Here is a 15,795-nt window from a genome sequence, read left to right as displayed (position 1 = left end):
TATATGCTTCTTGGTGCTTACTACAATAAGCATTTTGAAATATTTTTAAAAAAATCACTTGCATTTTTTACAAAAAATTCGTGCCGAAAATATTTTCACAAAAAACAATTTTAAAAACACTTACAAACCCTATACCTCCCCGTTTCAACACTCAATCTCATCAATCATCAATACAATTTACAAGGTCATTTGTGCAAAAATTCATATAAATTGATGATAGTTTATTCATTCACAAGCTAAAAATGACGGTCCACCATTACATGTAGAAATAGAATCAACCATCATCGGATTAGACATTGAGATCTACCAACCTTTCAAGTTCCAAGTCTCAACCAACCAAAAGTTCAAGAGTTCAAAAGGGTCCTACCTAATAAACCTGCAACCAACCCTACCAGATAAAAAAACACAAGAAAATATTAAGAAGACTATCAAGCTTAATCAAGTTTCTTAAACTTAAACTTACATTAACTTCTCTAAAACCAACCCCTTTCAAATTGACCGACTCACATCAACTGAGCATTAACCAAATATGAAAAGCTTCTTGTAAACCTACGAAATTTACTCCACCATCATACTACTACACCAACATAAACGGCACCACAGAATTCCGAATTCATCCTATCCTTCTTTCTACAAGCGTGACGATGAGTTTAAGCGTGAGTGAGAGCGAGAGACTGACCCATTTTGTTAATGGTCCGTCCTCTAACCCCTATCGTTTGGAGGGTCTCTCATCGTCCTCTCCTCCATCACCATCGTCGTCATCTGAGTCATCTTTGTCCGATCTCTTTCTCTTTGGGGGAGCCTCCACCTTCCCACCAGCATCATCGCCCTGCTCTTCATCTTCATCAACTCCATTCTCTTCGGGCTCAAAATCGCTCGCATCTTCCTCATCCTCAGCACGACCTACTGGGCGGACGAGGTACTCAGTTCCTAGCTCATCCTGCAGATTTTCAAAAGATGTCAGCAGCAATTGAACCAGCACATACCATAACAAAACAGAAACATACACAATGAACAAATGAGCCGATAACAGAAGCTGCCATTCAAACAATTACAATAAACGAGCAACTACGACAGTCAGCATAAACATAGCTGGTAGCCAGACAGATCCGTTAGGCTTGTCGCTGTCAAATTCCGACAACGGGTAACTACAGAAGTAGACATAATTTGTGAACGAAGGACGGTAATCTCAAACGGCTTTAGGCCGAAAATCTTTTCGATTTAAAAGCAACACTAGCCACAGCGACAACAAAAACATATAAAAATAGCCAAATTTACACAAGGGTAAAAAGGAAAAGCTCTTTGATCTACAGAAAATAAAGGATCAAATCAACAAGCAACAAAGAAACCAAATGAATCTGTACCCAAAAAAAAAAAAAAAAAAGAACAAAATTAATAAAAGGCTTTAAGAATAATTTAAAAAGTTTTATGACAAGCCTAGCAGAGGCAGAGAAATAAAAGCTGCAAGAAAATCTGATGGAGGACTTTTCTCTAAAATTTGGCTAAAAGAGAGATCTTCTCCCTGGAGGAAATAAATATTTAGAAATCTCAAATATAATACAAATTAATAAACTATATAGCCATGCTTCACTGCAAAAACACAGACTAACAGATCGCAGGAAAATATTTGAAATCTAATTAAAATTAAAAAAAAAAAATATATATATATATATATATAGGAAAAAATCAAAAGAAAATTTAAATCCAACTTGAATTTCAAGACCAGGCCGCTAGAAAAATCAGATTAATAATATCAAAAATTATTTCTTCATATAAACACAACAAAAACATATAAAAATACCAGATCTGTTGAATCTAAACCAAAAATAAATAATAAAAAAAGAAAGAAAAAAATCGAAAAATGTAAAGGTTGTGTTTATACCTCTTCCTCAGGCTCGTCATCGTCGTCGTCGTCGTCGTCGTCTCCCTCGCCATCGTCATCGTCGTCACCGCCTTCGTCGTCCTCGTCCTCGTCATCGTCGTCTTCGTCGTCCACCGCGTGAACCGGAGGGCCACCAGACGACTGTACGACCTCCTGAACATCGTCGTCGTCGTCCTCTTCGTCCTCATCGTCGTCCTCTTCGTCCTCATCCGCGTCGTCGTCGTCGTCGTCATCCTCATCGGCGTCCTCCTCCTCCTCGCCTACGCTGTCGTCGGACTCGGACTCGGACTCGGATTGCGACTCGTACAGCTCCAATTGCTCGGCAGTCAAAGGCTTAACTTCGTTTTCCTCCACAACTTCCTCCATAGCCTTCATCTTCTCAAAGCTCACACAAATTTCCAGAGAAAATATGCTCTTTGTATTCTCGAGAAAACGAATTGGGATTGGATTTGGAAGAGGGAGTGAGATAGAGGGAGAGAGGGACGAGAGAGGAGCTGCTTGGTTCGCTCAAGCAGTAGCTCTGCAACCAGCGATCTGAGCCGCTGAAACGCGGGTTGACGCGGATAGGTGACGTGGGGGGAAATCCGACGGTCCTGGTGAGCCAATTTGTATTTCTGCGCTAATAGGGTAACCTGCTGCGGCGCTTCATATTCACTTTTGTAATCAGATGCTTTGTCACGTGCAAGGGATGGCGTAATCTGAGGTCACTAGGGTTAGGGTTTCTCTTCGGGTTCTCCAGATTCTGGGCCCATGTTGTTGGGCTAGGCTCTTGGTCTACTTCGATTATTTTCTAAATCCAGGTTCTCAATTGATGGGATTGGGAACACACCAAAAATTCTGGCCCATCGTTTTCAGTGGGTCATATGCTGTGGAGCCCCCACCTCCTCCTCGCGTTGTCTTTGTTTGTTTTAACTTTTGCTCAAGTATTTTTTTTAGATACGAGATTGAATACTTTGATAAATAAATATATAAAACTTTAACGAAAAATTTTTGATACTGTTTATTTTAACAAAAAATTATATTTTAACATTAAAAAGTCAATCCTAGTACGATTCACTTTACCTTTTATTTTATCATTTTCGTTAAAATTCAAAAATTTTAAACATTTTTCATTAGTTTTCTTAAAAAAAAAAAGAGATTGAATAAATAAATAAATAATTTAAAGTCAATATCAGGAGAAGTGCGTAGAAGATGAAAATGTGTGGATAATTATTTCCTTTTTATTTATATTTTTTGGGTTTTTATAGGTAAACTAGAACAAACATTGTCACTTAGTACTACATTCTAATGGTATTCCTCATTATTTGTAAGTGAGAGATCTTATGTTCGGTTTTTGTTAAAAGCGATTTTGAACCTTATTATTAGTTAAAAGCGAATTTGAACTATATTATTACTAGCTATTGTAAGATTTAATCCACTCTCTTACTTCTTTAATGTAAATAATATCGTTTGATAAAAAAAAACTTAAACAAACGTTACGTCACTTTTTTTTAAAGTGTGGATATACTTTGTAAATATCCAATAAAAATGCCAGAAAAGGCGTGCAGTATATGTTGCGCACTAGAGCATTTTCTCATGTGTACTTTCACCCATCGAAGATCCGTAGACAGTTTAAGGTAAGAATTTTGTTTACAACTTGTTTTCAAGGGGGAGGCGCCTTTTCATTTTTCGTGTCCTTCTATTTCTGTGGTCACGATTAAATCACGTTAAGATTTTATGTTATTATTTATTTTTATCTTATTATCTTTATAAAAAAATTAATATAAAATATTGATGTGGCTTAACCGTGATCATATAAAACAGGAGAACACGAAAAATGGGAGGGCAGAGAATCTTCCTCCTTTCAAGGGATCCAAAGATACAATATGTCCCACGAGCATTAGTCAAAAATAACCTTGACACGTTCGCACTAAACACATGAGTTTAGTGGTATTAAGCTGGCAATATTTTTTTATTTGGTTGCATTTGCGCCACTTGTAATAATCTAAGCGCAGTTTCTGCAACAACCAAAAAATATATATTTATGGAGTCGTACACTTATTATCTATTTGTATTATTTTTTTAATAGAGGTACGGTCTATCAATGTATGTGAATCTCATCTTTATTAAAAAAAAAAGTATAAATAGACGGTAAAAATAGCATTTTAAGCATTAATATGAAGGAAAGCACAAATCTTTAGATGTGGTGGATATTTTGAACCAATGCCAACTAGGGTTGGTTAAGTTAAGGATCATACTGCTATCCTTAACTATTTGAGTATTGCTATCAGCAATCTCTTTTTGTCGGTGATTTATAAAAACCAAAAATGGAGATAAGTCCCCATTTGTAAGTCCTCATAAAAACATAAAATGCGCCTTGATCTTAGAATAGGATAGCCTCTCCTCTCTCTAAACATTCTATCATTAAAATATTTGGAACCAGCTGAATTACAATTCTCTTACGAAATAGTAGACAAATTACTAATGTTATATGTCGGTGACATTTCGTCTTTATTTGGCTGTTCATGTAAAGTCATAAACAGTTTTTAATTGTTAGTTACTTTTTGAGTATTTCAATCAAAGGTCTTCATGCTCTATTGATATTTTGGTTTATTGGTAAACTTTCTTTTGGTTTACAGCTTACTAAACAAAAAAGTCCCTGCGAGGCACGTGTCGGTGTCCTTACCTAACTTGCAAAATCATGGCAAAACTAATTACTAACGTTATATATCGGTGACATTTCGTCTTTATTTGGCTATTCATGAAAAATCATATGTTTATGGTTTGGTTTTTAATTGTTATTTACTTTTTGAGTATTTCAATCAAAGATCTTCATGCTCTATTGACATTTTGGTTTAAGGAAAACTAATGAAAAATGTTTAAAAATTTTGAGTTTTAAGAATAAGGACAAAACAAATGGTAAAGTGAATAGTACCAGGATTAACTTTTTAATGTAAAAATGTGGTTTTTCGTTAAAGTGAACAGTACCGGAAGTTTTTCGTTAAAATTCCCTTTGGTTTATTGGTAAACTTTCTTTTGGTTTACAGCTTACTAAACAAAAAAGTCCCTACGAGGCACATGTCGGTGTCCTTATCTAACTTGCAAAATCATGGCAACTAATTAGTGGGCAAAATCTGGCTTTTTTTGTGGAACATGGCCAAAATTTTAATTGTTGCTTTCTTCATAGCAACATCATACACGACGACAAGAAGACTAACTCGACAATAATTAATAGTGAAGATTTCTGGTTCGGAAATGCTTCTCTGAAAAATATCATCGTTATAAGCGGTTTTGGTTATATCAAAAGATTTTTAGCCAGCAGATTCTAAAACTTAATGAGAGTGATTTATTTAGGAGAAGTTATATTCGTGAAGGAATTTGCATTGTCTTCTGCCATTCAAACCCGATTAGGTCAGAATTTCAAATTCCTCTGCAAGAAAAAGAAAATTCAAAACTATTAAGTATAAAATAAAATAAAAGATTGAGAATGACAGGGTATGGTGTTCAAAGCCTTAGCTACTATAGTAGATAACCTACAAGATGAATCCGGATCCTCTTTGGAGTCTGTTTGTGAGGATCTCGGAGATCATTTTTCTTTATCATATATTATGTAGTCTAAAATCATTTTAAATTATTTTATTTAAAATAAATACAAACAGTACTTAACGAAAACTAACCGTATAATATACAATGAATAAACACGATTCACTGATCATCAAAATTCTCTAAAAGAGAATCCAGAGAATATCGTGTTGGCTATAGGATAGCAACTCATTGCTCAAACTGTATTTTATATAGTATATTATTCTGTTTATTTGGAAAAAAAACATAAATATCACAATTAAGATAGCAATAGAGATGTATACTCACCACCTAAGAGTCAGCAGTCATGGCTCCCGTCATCATCTCAATGTCATGATCCATAACAGTCCAAAGAAACTAGCGTTTCGTTTCGACTGAAGAAGCTGATGACCTTCCCTCTTGCAAGAGCAATTGTCTGCATTCAATGTCTCTCTTCTCATTCGTAGGAACACTTCTTTCACGGGTTATAAATTTAAAATATTTCACTTACATGTAAAGAGAAGTATCGTTTAAAATGTACTATTATTATTAGACGGTAATATTATTCTAACATCAACACTTATTTCACTATTCACGATAAAAATTCAATTCTCTCTTTTGTAATTAAACCCATGCCAATCTTGATGTTTTTTTTTTTCCACATATAAAAATTTGGTGGCTCTTATAGAATTCAGACAATCCGTTTCTTGTGAGTTTTGAAGATGATTTTGGGCTAGAATCAGCGGGGGAGAGAAGAAGAAAGTCATAAAGCCTTGGGGTTAGGTTTAAGGAAGAGGATAATGAAAACGAAACTGTACCATACATAAAAGATGTTGATCGATTGCTCAAACACGACAAAATAATTTTTGTAAGATCGAGAGAATGTTACAAATTGAGACATTTGTGCCCCATTCTATACAAAAATTAAGACTCCACCACTGTTGCATTGTGAGAGCATCTATCATCTCTCATGGATGGCTAGGAACCTTTTCCCACTCTAATTCTTAGAATAAGATGCAAATGAAACCACATTCCCAGACATAATATAAAAGGAGTAGAATCTATGTCACTGTATGTTAAAAGAGAACTTTAACGAAAAGCTTCTAGTACTGTTCATTTTAATGAAAAGCCACATTTTTACACTAAAAAGCAGTGTTCTAAAAAACGCCCTAGGCACTTTGGAACCTAGGCGATTTTGTGCAAAACGGCTGGAAAAATCGAGGTGACTCTAGGTGGCTCTAGGCGGCCTAGGTGGTGCTAGGCGGCTGGGTGGTTTTTTTTTTTTTTTTTGGTGAAATTTGTTTAAAGTCTAAATTCTAATTATACCTTGAAATTTTGTTAATTTTACAGAATAGGTGTGTTGTGTATCAACTTAAATTTCGGGATGCTAAAGATAAATATCGTATATTACTAAATTTCCTTATTTTCCTCTTATTTTCCATTTTATGTTGTTTTAAATTATGAACTTGTTGTACATGTGTCATCCTACAATACTCCTCACTATGGTTATATGGCATATATGCTTAATATGTTTTTAAATTTTGGACTTGTTGGATACTCTTTTTGCATTTTATCATTTTTTTATTATCTTATCCATGGATTTCATACAAGTATAATTTTTTGTAAGTGTCAATATGCACTTATTTACAAAATATACAAGAAATTTACCTAAATCCGCCTAGGCGCTAGCCCGCCGCCCTATTAGCACCTAGCGTTTTTTAGAACTTTGCTAAAAAGTCAATCATAGTACCATTCACTTTACCCTTTAGTTTGTCCTTATTATTAAAGCTTAAAATTTTCAACCCTTTTTCATTACTTTCCTTATGTTAAAATGGAAATATATGTTACCTGACAGTCGTCCCCACATCAAATTCTTAACACCATCCAAATAAATCGTAGCTGGAACACGTGTCAATCATAAATATTACCTAATTAAGCATATAATACAAGACATATCCTACTTAATATTCCAACTTTGTTATGAACATGCTAGAAAGCCCTCTGCCAGAACAAAGAAGTATTTGAGAGAGATCATCTGTTAGTCCATCATGTGCGCAGCAAGGTGGTACTCGGCAGCTTTCAGCTGTCTGGATTTCGAGTTCTCTATGCCGTCATTAGGAATATTCCGGCGGTCGTGGGCCGAAATATTCAACCTGTCGTACTTCACTTCTGGGTGGAGTTTGAACTTGCAGAGCTTCGGGGGGTTCGGCTTCTCAATACTCGATGATGTGCTGTGGACGTTGATAACTGTGGTGGAGTCTTTGGCCTTGGCTTGTATGCTTTGCTTCTTCTTTCTCTTCTGTGGTTGTACCCTTTGATTAATCCATGTTAATTTCTTGATTAGTTCTTATTTATATATATGCAGATATTTAGGTTGTGAATATGTTAGTAAAATTTGTTGAATTTGCAGAGAGATGTTGGGTTCGTTGGCGAAATTAAGTTGATTAATCAATACAATTTTGCGACATTTGATTGAGATAAGTTGATTCTGGAATTTGATTTATGTTAGGAGTGCATTTGTTTGGAATTGATTTTACATTTCTTTGTCCTTCAAATTTTATGGTGTAAATTCTTAATTCATTGCTAATATAAACTTCCTGTAAACTTGTTAGGGTTAGCTCAAGCGATTAGGGAGGGTGAGATAATGTGTTAGGAATGTGATAAGTTAGGTTTGGTACTTGTATTATATTCATATGTAACGTATCACATACTGTTGCAAGTGAATCTCACATCAGATAAAGAAGGGGCATTGCATCTTGCATGCTTATAAGGCGTTGGTTTTATGGTGGAACTTCAATTTTTTTCATTGTATCAAAGTAGGTTGTCCTATGGGTCAAGCTCAATGGTCACATGTGCTTCGCATCATCCGATTTGTGTTGTCCACATAATAAACTTGAAAATTGGACGCATGTGAGGGGACGTGTTGAGAGTAAATTATTTCCCGGCCTTGCTTGTACTTATAAGGAGTTGGGCTACTCCCTATTGCCAATTGATTTTATGGTGGAAACTCAATTTCTTAACGTACCATACCTGTTTCATATTCTTGTTAATTATGTTTTGGTATTATAGAAATTTTGATGCCTATTTCTGTATGTTGCATTGCCTTCTATTGATCTAAGATGGTGTGTTTTCTTTAAAGTTGTAATGCAAACCTCTGTACCAAGCTGCTAGCAAATATCTCACTTATGGTGATAAATATCTCACTTAACACAAAAAAAGCTAAAAAGTTAAAAAAACAGGGGAAGAGTGCTTTTCCCTGTTAATACTTTAGCAGCCTACAAGCAGGAGTAGCACTATGGTCCCTTTTGATTGCCTTAGCTATAGATGGTTGTGCCTCGAGAGAAATTTTGGTAGGGCTACATGACCATAAAGAACTTTGGCATTATTGAAGATCAATTTGAGATCAAGTGAGATAAAATATAAAAAGTTTTAGGGTAGATGACAAAAAATTATCTTAATTATTAGTATCACGACATTTTCATATTTCATTTTTTAAAATTGACAATATCATATCTCATCTTACGAATTTGTACTAATGTTACACCGTCTGTTACTTGGCGTTAAATTGTCAGTTAAATGCTGACGTGACTTGATCCAGATCCTATTTTTTATTAACAAATTAATAAAATATTAAAAAAACTAAAAAAAATCATTTAATATTTTTTAAATATGAAAATAATAAAGAAAAGTTAAAAAACAAAGAACAAAAAATAAAATCTTTCGTTCCCTCCACCCCCTCTCCCCCCCTCTTCTCTCTCCCTATCTTCATCTTCTTCCTGCTTAATCTTCAACCAAAAAAAAAAAAAAAAAAATTTGAAAATTCATCAACCCCAACACCTCCCCTCCCCCGAAGAAGCATCCTCTTCCCTGCTTAATCTTCAACCAATACCCATCAACCCCCAACCCCCCGCTGCCGCCGCCTCCTGAAGAAGAAGAAGCAAAAAAAAAAAAAAAAAAAAAAAACCCCAACCCAATTCGTGCGCCCCCCCCCCCCCAAAAAAAATCTAACCCCTTACAACCCAAAAAGAAGGAGGAGGAAGAAGAAGAAGAAGAAGAAAAACACCTAGATCCCGTTCATCCGGCCGATTCCGCAGCGGGTGGGTGCGGAGGGTGGATGTGAGGGGAAGACGAACTGGGATTTTTTTTTTTTTTTCTAGGTTGTAGGGAGGGGCTCGGGTGGGGGAGAAGAGGGGGTGGGGGGGGATGGGGGAGAAGAGAGAAGGACGCGGGGGGAGGGGGGAAGGGATGAAGTCTTGTTTTTTTTTTTTTTTTTTTTTCCTTCTTTTTTCTGGGTTGCAGCAAGTAGATGGGGGAGGGAAGGGGGAAAGGGATGAAAAGTTTTGTTTTTTGTTTTTTCACTTTTCTTTATTATTTTAATATTTAAAAAATATTAAATTATTTTTTTTAGTTTTTTTAATATTTTATTAATTTATTTTAATAAAAAGTGGGTCTGGATCAAGCCATGTCAGTATTTAAAACTGACAAATTAACGGCCAGGCTAACGAAAGGTATAACATTGGACCAAATTCTAAAGATGAGGTATGACATTGTCAATTTTAAAAAATAAGGTATGAAAGTGTCGTGACACCAATAGTTGAGGTAGTTTTATGTAATTTACCCAAAGTTTTATGTTTTGTGAGATGTGCTTGTAAATTAGCGTCCTAGAAAACACAGCCAAGAAGTAAGATTAAACTTGGATCCAAGCTTCGTGACATCTTCATTCACCATCTTTCAAGGCGTGGTTTGCTAAGCAGTTCTAAGACCACCTCCTCGAGCCATGGTTATGCCAAACACACAAAGTAGAGGAAAAGGACAAAATATTCTCTATAACAACTCAAAATTACCTAACTCGTGGCTGAAGTCTCCAACTTCATTGACTTGTGTAGCAATATCATGTTATTTTGTATGACTTAGGGGTACGTTTGAATTCAATCATCAACGAGCTCTTAGTCTAACGATATTCTATTTTAAAACTAGGTCCTTTAGGATTGTCTTGATCTTGATTGATTTGGGCTTAGCGAAATGGCTCAGGGGGCTTTTGAAACATGAAGTTTGCTTCTCTCTCTTGTTTGTGGTCAGTTTTGCGGCGTGGAAAGCAATTGTAGAGGCCCTGAAAGTGAGGGGAGTTGGAAGGAGATAAGAGGGTGGAGTGGAGTTTGTTTAGTCATTCCCTTCTTAATCATGGTACAAAAATAAACACGACAATTATTCAATTTGTTTTTGAAACGAACAAACGATAAAAATAAACGGTTAAATAGTTGATGGATGTTCTTATGATCGTTGTAAATCTTAACAAGGATAACTGCACTGACACCATGCATTTGCGCGGCCAAGGCTATCGTCACAATATCCAACTCCATTAGCATGATAACCTAAACAATTTTTCACACAGCAATCTTCATCGCACTGCTCATTGCAACGCCCCAAACCATCATTACATCTCTTCTCCTTTTGAGCACCAAGGTTGCAACCTATCCCTTCACATGAACCGACGTTGTCTTGGAGTACTTCTGCATTCACCAACATCACCAATATTGCAACTGCATGCATGCATTGAAAGGTATTAAATTTCTATCGTATATGAGATCTCGGTGATCCGAATACATGAAATATTCAATAGAAATATCAACAAATTATCGAAATTGATAAATTGACAAAAAAAAAATATGATCAAACACACAAAATAATCATTAAGATAAAGATGGTGGGTTCAAATCATTAGTTCAAGTAGGTTGGTCAATGTATACCTGCTGCAAAAACAAGGAGAGTGAACCGAGTGGAAGATGGAAGGGCCATGGCGAAGGATCAAATTCTTGATTCCTAAGATGAATACTATTTTCTAGTTTCAACTTCGATTGAAATATTGATGGAAAATAATGGCTTGTATTAGCAATGTATTTATAGGGTAGGAAGAAAATGAATTAAGGAAGGTGTTTTAAGCAGCATTAAAAAAAAAAAAAAAATTAGTGTACGAGATTGTGCGTTTGAAGATGAAAATAGGCATGAAATAAAATCAGCAGAAAATATTAGCAAATTATAACCAGAATTTATGACAATTTAGAAATTGTAAGAAATCAAATCTTATGAAATTTTTCTGAAAATAAGTCAACCCACTAACCCTAATTCTGCTCGTTTAAATTGTCCGTCTTGTTTTTTGCTCGAATTAAATCCCTGTACTTTGAAAAACTTAAATTGTATCCCAAAAGGAATTAAATATTTTAAAGGATTTTAAAAGTGATAGACTTTATAGGATTTAAGAGGATTAAAGATTCCTACAAAATTCATATGGATTTTAAAGAATTTGAATGGATTGTGGAAGGATTTGAAATCCTAGTGGGGTGAGATTGAATTCTTTTTAATCTTGGTTATATATACTTTTTGCTCTCAAATCCCACAAAATCCACAACTATTGAAATCCTCCCAAATCTTAATTTTTTTAATACACTTTTAGATTTGGATAGATTTAAAAATCCTTTAAAAAATTTTAATTGACTACATGCAAATTTGAATAGATTCTAAAATCCTTTAAAATCTTTTAATATCTTTTAATTGACTACATCTAGATTTGAATGAATTCTAAAATCCTTTAAAATCTTTTAATTGACTACACTAGGATTTTAAAGTCTTTCAAAATCCTCTCAAATTCGAGTTTGACTATACCCCCCTAAGCTTCTACGAATAAGATGTTACATGTTATGCACTGAATATTGTCTAACGAGAATGGTACCCCTCTTATGTTCTCAGGGTATTCTAATCTATAAGAGTAAAGCTGGATTTGAACTTGAGTACACAAGATTAGCACACCGTAACTCTCTACTCTAAAAGATTATTCAATTTAGTCATTCATCAAATAATAAGCTTATATGATTCAAATCAACAAGTCAACCCATTGACAATATAGAAATGTTATAGGATACGAAGTTTCCTGCAGATCCTTTGAAACATTACCCAAGTTAATTGGAGCCCTACTCCATATATATATATATAGGACATGTATTGATCACACAAGAAAAAAAGGGTGCATGGCTCACACTACTAAAAATTGGCTCTAATGAGACTTTTCCTTCAGTCTCTTTTAACCACAAATGAGTCTCTATTAAGTTCAAAAGTTTTTATCACCAATAATTTCTGTGATTAATCAAACTCATTATTTTGGTCTTTCATTTTCAAAATCAATCAATGTCGTCCCTGACATTCACTCCCGCACATCAATTTGGTCATTCCGTTTAGATTTCGTCAATTATTCTGTTAGTTTGTATGTGGGACCCACAAATCCAATAAAATAGTGACACGTGGATTACACAAAAGAAGGTTTTTTTTTTTTTATCGTAAATGGCCCTTGACATTAATCAAACTTCTCATTTTGGTCCCTCAGTTTTAAAAATCAATAAATTTGATCATTGACTTTCACTACCACACATTAGTTTAGTCATTCTAGTTAAATTTCGTCAATATTTTTTGTTAGTGTGCTGATACGGTCCTACTAATCTAATCATATGGTGTCACGCGGATTAACTGTAAGAAACTTTTTTTTTTTAAGATTTAAAACTAAAAGTAAAATAAGAAATTAAAAAACAAAAACTAAAAGAAAAAAAAAGACATCATCGTCTTTATCTGGGTATGCTCAAAAGAAAAGGAAGGCACCATGACCACTAAAGTTGTTGGCCTCCCTGAACACACTTCTCATTTCCTCTAGTTGGTTATAATCCTAACAAATTTGAATTGAATTTGGATTCGATTTTATCGAATTTAGATTGAATTTTTTTTTCAATTGGGATTGTGGGATGCAAGAGAAATGCCAGTGCGGAATACTCGTCAGTTGGTTCACTCTAAAAAAAAAAAAAGTTTCTTATAAGTTAATCTACTTAGCGCCATATGATTAGATTAGTGGGACCACATCAACACACTAACAAAAAATATTGACGAAATTTTAATGGAATGACTCAATTGATGTGTGGTAGTGAAAGTCAGTGACCAAATTTATTGATTTTTGTATCTCAGGAATCAAAATGAGGAGTTTGATCAATGTCAGGGACCATTTGGGATAAAAATCATTCTTTGGTGTAATACACGTGTCACAGTTTTATTGGACTTATGGGTCTCACATACAAACTAACATAATAATTGACAGAATCTAAACAGAATGACCAAATTATGTGTGGTAGTGAATGTCAAAGACGATATTGATTGATTTTGAAAGTGAATGACCAAAATGATGAGTTTGGTCAATCTCATAGACCATTTGTAATAAAAACTATAAATTCAATTGCCACTGTAGACCATTCCTATTAGACTTTTTGGGCAATTTTTATGGGTCAGTCCCTAATACTAGGGTCATCTATTGATAAAAGGGAATTTTAACGAAAAACACATGGTATTGTTCGCTTTAACGAAAAACCACATTTTTACACTAAAAGTCAATCCTGGTACTATTCACTTTACCCTTCATTTTGTTCTTATCGTTAGAACTCAAAATTTTCAAGCTATTTTTATTAGTTTTCCTTTGATAAAATGCTACAGATTCTCTATGAATGTTCCCTTTGAGAAACTGAATCTCACATTCTTCCCATACTTATTCAGTAGACAATACATCCTTTAACAAAAGAGGAATGCTAGTTATACTCTTTATTTGGAGAAATTTTTTAATGTGCCGATACGTCATATGTTGTTGTACAAGCGTGGAAAAGTTTTTCTTATTTTTTATTTTTATTTTTTATCAAGTGTTTCTACACTTATATAATGATATAGGGCATATAGACTCGTGTTTTGGACACAGCAAAAAATCTATCATCCGTTTACCCTTCCTCATTGATCTTTCCCATTCAATTTATGAGACGTGGAATTGACTTACATTTACATATGTATTTAATGTACAGAGAATTTATTCTTCTCTTATCAAATACGCCCCTAATTAATGTTTCAGATTTCAACGATACAATGATTACTTCCCTTTTTTTTTTAAATTACTTTTTAACATTTCTGATTTGTTTTGGATTTTTTTGGTTTAAATAAATCCTGTTCTTGAGATCTTGCTGGAGTTGTCTTCCAATTTTATTTTCTTTTAAATTGTCCTTGCAGTTCTTTTTTCAGATGCATTGTTTTGTTCCCAGACTTTTTTTTCCCAATAAAAGCAATATAAATTGTTTAACTTTGTTTAATTGCATTTTTTGTATAACAATTTGCACAAATTGTTTGACAATCACAAAAGCGATATTTAGGTGCATCTTTTTACTTATTTTATATAAAAGCGTGAGGCTTATAATTATAATGCTTTTTTTTTTATATATATAAATTATAACGCTTGAATATTGATAAACAGTATGCAGTAACCTCCTATATTGTTTCTAGCAGAGGTTAAATTTCTCGGAATATTTCTCAGAAGATGGCAAAACTAAAAGAAAAAAGCGTCAAAAAAAACTTTTACAAAAAAAAGTGGAGAATGATGCCACAGCTCAGTGCTTAAAAACAGAATCTTTTAAAAAAAAATTAAATAAAATTGTTTGGAAAATAAATTTTAATATAAAAGGGGAGTATAATTGCTTGGTTAAAATTTGAAACATTAATCAGGGACATATTGGAAAGAGAAGAATAAAATTCTCTACACATTAAATACATAGATGTAAGTGTAAGTTGATTCCACATGGCATAAATTGAGTGGAGAGAAGAGAGAGGAGAATAAAGTATTTTTCTTTAAGAAATGCGTAAGAGATTCTTTCAAAGTATAACATTTTATACTCTATATAAGCTCACAATTTAACGTTAATTTCTGTGATAATATTATAAAATGATAATGTTAGGAAGAAAAAAATTATTGAACCAAATTTCGTAAACCAAATGATGTGGATGTTGATGGTTGGATTATTACTTAAGCGCTGATTAACGTGCTTATTTTCAAATAAAAACTAATGAAAAATGTTTGAAAATTGTGAGTTTTAACGTTAATGACAAAATAAAGGTAACGTGAATAATACCAAGATTGACGTTTTAGTGTAAAAATGTGGTTTTTAGTTAAAGTGAACAGTACCGGAAGCTTTTCGTTAAAATTCTATATTTTCTATTGGTGACACATAATTTAATTTGCAAATTTGGTTTTCATAGCATTATTCTTATAAAAAAAGAGTAATGCTAGGTACGTAAATTTGTAGGGAAGATGATCCTCTCCAGATCCATTTTGTGGGAATTCTAAGGATCCTCACATACTAGCCGTTTATCGTACATCGTGCGGCCAGTTTTCGTCAAGTACTATTTGTGTTTAATTTTAAATATAAATCATTTAACTTTTTCAGACTACATAACACACGATGAATGACTAAAATATGAGTATCCCTAGAATCCTCACAATTTGGATCTTGATGGGATCCAAATCCAATTTG

The 15,795-nt window shown here is 33.9% G+C and overlaps 3 protein-coding genes across 3 annotated transcripts; 1 reads left to right on the top strand and 2 right to left on the bottom strand.

The window, feature by feature from the left end:
* Positions 1 to 200: 200 nt before the first annotated feature.
* Positions 201 to 2,491, bottom strand: LOC125477356 (prostatic spermine-binding protein-like). The gene is made up of 2 exons (XM_048584368.1): positions 1,883 to 2,491; positions 201 to 940 (listed from the first exon to the last, which is right to left on the bottom strand). Exons 1-2 carry the CDS (start codon positions 2,255 to 2,257, stop codon positions 710 to 712), a joined length of 606 nt encoding a protein of 201 aa, XP_048440325.1. The 5' UTR covers positions 2,258 to 2,491; the 3' UTR covers positions 201 to 709.
* Positions 2,492 to 7,376: 4,885 nt separating this feature from the next.
* On the top strand, positions 7,377 to 8,446 carry LOC125477443. Its single transcript, XM_048584569.1, has one exon. It carries the CDS (start codon positions 7,471 to 7,473, stop codon positions 7,738 to 7,740), a length of 270 nt encoding a protein of 89 aa, XP_048440526.1. The 5' UTR covers positions 7,377 to 7,470; the 3' UTR covers positions 7,741 to 8,446.
* A 2,265-nt stretch (positions 8,447 to 10,711) lies between these two features.
* On the bottom strand, positions 10,712 to 11,218 carry LOC125477389 (defensin-like protein 181). The gene is made up of 2 exons (XM_048584419.1): positions 11,170 to 11,218; positions 10,712 to 10,962 (listed from the first exon to the last, which is right to left on the bottom strand). Exons 1-2 carry the CDS (start codon positions 11,216 to 11,218, stop codon positions 10,712 to 10,714), a joined length of 300 nt encoding a protein of 99 aa, XP_048440376.1.
* Between the last annotated feature and the right edge of the window lie 4,577 nt (positions 11,219 to 15,795).

Source organism: the organism of the source record quoted next, unplaced genomic scaffold (assembly GCF_019419815.1).
Source record: "Pyrus x bretschneideri cultivar Hongxiangsu unplaced genomic scaffold, Pyrus_bretschneideri_v1 Contig21, whole genome shotgun sequence".
Taxonomy (NCBI): Eukaryota; Viridiplantae; Streptophyta; class Magnoliopsida; order Rosales; family Rosaceae; genus Pyrus; species Pyrus x bretschneideri.
The sequence above is the reverse complement of the archived record's forward strand: the minus strand, read 5'-3'. Positions and strand labels throughout refer to the sequence as shown.

Coding starts and splice junctions, on each gene's coding strand:
- LOC125477356 (XM_048584368.1), bottom strand. CDS start 2,257: ATGAAGGCTATGGAGGAAGTTGTGGAGGAAAACGAAGTTAAGCCTTTG. Junction 941..1,882: donor ATGACGAGCCTGAGGAAGAG/GTATAAACACAA, acceptor GAAAATCTGCAG/GATGAGCTAGGAACTGAGTA.
- LOC125477443 (XM_048584569.1), top strand. CDS start 7,471: ATGTGCGCAGCAAGGTGGTACTCGGCAGCTTTCAGCTGTCTGGATTTC.
- LOC125477389 (XM_048584419.1), bottom strand. CDS start 11,218: ATGGCCCTTCCATCTTCCACTCGGTTCACTCTCCTTGTTTTTGCAGCA. Junction 10,963..11,169: donor TCTCCTTGTTTTTGCAGCAG/GTATACATTGAC, acceptor GCATGCATGCAG/TTGCAATATTGGTGATGTTG.